The sequence below is a fragment of the Austrofundulus limnaeus genome, unplaced genomic scaffold (assembly GCF_001266775.1).
Source record: "Austrofundulus limnaeus strain Quisiro unplaced genomic scaffold, Austrofundulus_limnaeus-1.0 Scaffold401, whole genome shotgun sequence".
Classification (NCBI taxonomy): domain Eukaryota; kingdom Metazoa; phylum Chordata; class Actinopteri; order Cyprinodontiformes; family Rivulidae; genus Austrofundulus; species Austrofundulus limnaeus.
In genome coordinates, this window is record NW_013952803.1 from 446565 (window position 1) to 448524 (window position 1960).

The 1960-nt window shown below is 40.1% G+C and overlaps 1 protein-coding gene across 1 annotated transcript in view; it reads right to left on the reverse strand.

The window, feature by feature from the left end:
* LOC106528741 (laminin subunit alpha-5) overlaps positions 1-1960 on the reverse strand; it is a gene marked incomplete in the record, with an annotated part of 162169 nt that overhangs the window by 61865 nt on the left and 98344 nt on the right. Inside the window, 1 exon segment of the mRNA XM_014023988.1 lies at positions 402-539. Coding sequence (XP_013879442.1) covers positions 402-539 — 138 coding nt within the window.

Here is a 1960-nt window from a genome sequence, read left to right on the forward strand (position 1 = left end):
TTTCAGACCAAATATTACAGATTTGAACAAATACACACAAAAACATCAAAATTAGCACAGAAACAGTACTATATAACATTTTAGACACATTCTTGACAGTTTATCAGCTAAAAAAAGTTAATTTTGGGGTAAGTTACTCTTTAAATAGTAATTCATCTGTAAAACATTTACTCTGACAGCTGAGTTAAACCTCAAGATGTTTTTCATCTTAACAAGCTACAATAAATTAAACGAGTTATACTAAAACATATTAGATTAATTGTTTAACTATATAAGGTTTGGAGCCAGTGAGCAGGATGTTCAGTAACGTGGTGTGGTGGTTTTGAAGAGGGTGTCGAGTGTTTTGACCACAGGTGGTGTTAGATAACTCTTAACAAACACAGACACAGAAGGTGACTCACGCTGACACAGAGGGTAGTTGAAGTAACCAGGAGCACACTGATCACACTGGTAACCATGAAAACCACTTCGACATATTCCACTGCCAGTTATCAGGTCACATGATCCGTCCAGACAGCCTGGACCAGAACACTGACAGGCTGGTTTTCACACACACAAAGAGAAAACAGTGAATAAAACTACATAATGACTAAAACACAAAGGTATTCAGTGTGTAGATTGTGTTGATTTGTGTGTGTGTGTGTGTGTGTGTTGTAAACATCTGTGAAACAACTGGAACACAATCACTGAACAGTTACAGTCTTTGTTACATCACAGGAATAATGAAAGGTTAAATATTCAGTCATCCACAGGCTCAGCTGCTCGTTAGCACAAATGGACAACCAGCCAGTCACGTTGCAGAGCTGTAGATGCTGTGAGGACGAGTCGCCGAGGTTCAAATAAGCAGCAGAACGATCAATAAAGAGGGTTTCAAAGACTTTGAAAGTTTTATGATTGTTGGTCCGAGTATTTCAGAAACAGCTGATCTGTTGGGATTTTCATGCACAACCAAGACTGGTCCAAAACCAACTAATCCAGTTTGCAACAGCTGTGTGGAGGAGAGCGTTCTGTTGATGTCAGAGGTTAATGACAACCTGCAGACCGGAGATGGTTTAACTTTCTATACATGGCACATGATCTACAAAATGTTGTTTTTTTTTTATATAAACAACGCTCCTAGCATCAGACAGGAGAGGGCAGACACCACCTACAGCCAAACGTAGGTTTTGACTCAGTCAGACGACCTCAGCATCTCTGAGAGCTCAGAATATATAGTTCCCTTGTGACGTAATATTTCCGGGTATTTCTGGCCAAAACTGCCCTGTGTGAAGGCAGAACTCACATTACATACGGCTGAGTGTGTTAGATTATCAAGAAGATTTTTTTTAATTATCTTATTTTTAATCAAAAAAAATTTTTTTTTGCAAAGCTGGCAGTTTCATATCGTGTGAACGGATGTTCCAAAAGTTCCGATGGTTCGGCAAAGTGCAGTTTTCACAACATCTCAAAAATTCAGGAAATACGAAGGAGCTCAAACGGAGGAGTTGATGGCCGAACGTCGGCGAGTCGGGCTTGGATACATCAACCGCAAGATCAGACAACGACAACGTCAAGAATCTGCTGCCATCACTTTTATTCCAGTAAAGAAATGTTAGTGCTGGAACTTATGATTTAGTACGTCTGCTGTAGTTAGCTTTGCTGCATTATGCTAAACCTCCACRCCATAAAAACATGTTCCGCCTGTGTAGACACCTACCATATGGTATATTGTAATTTTGAGAATCAGTTGTATTGGCATGCTTCAGAAAGTAATAAAAATATCCTGGGGCCTCATGTACAAAGACTTGYGTGGATTTCTTACTGAAACCTGACGTACGGTCAAATCCAGAAAACGGTGTACGCACAAAAAAATCCAGATGTATCAAACCTTGTGTACGCCTGAATCCACACACATTGCTTTTGTACATCACAATTAACGTGGAACTGAGCGCAGGTAAGGCACCTCCCCTGACACGCCTTC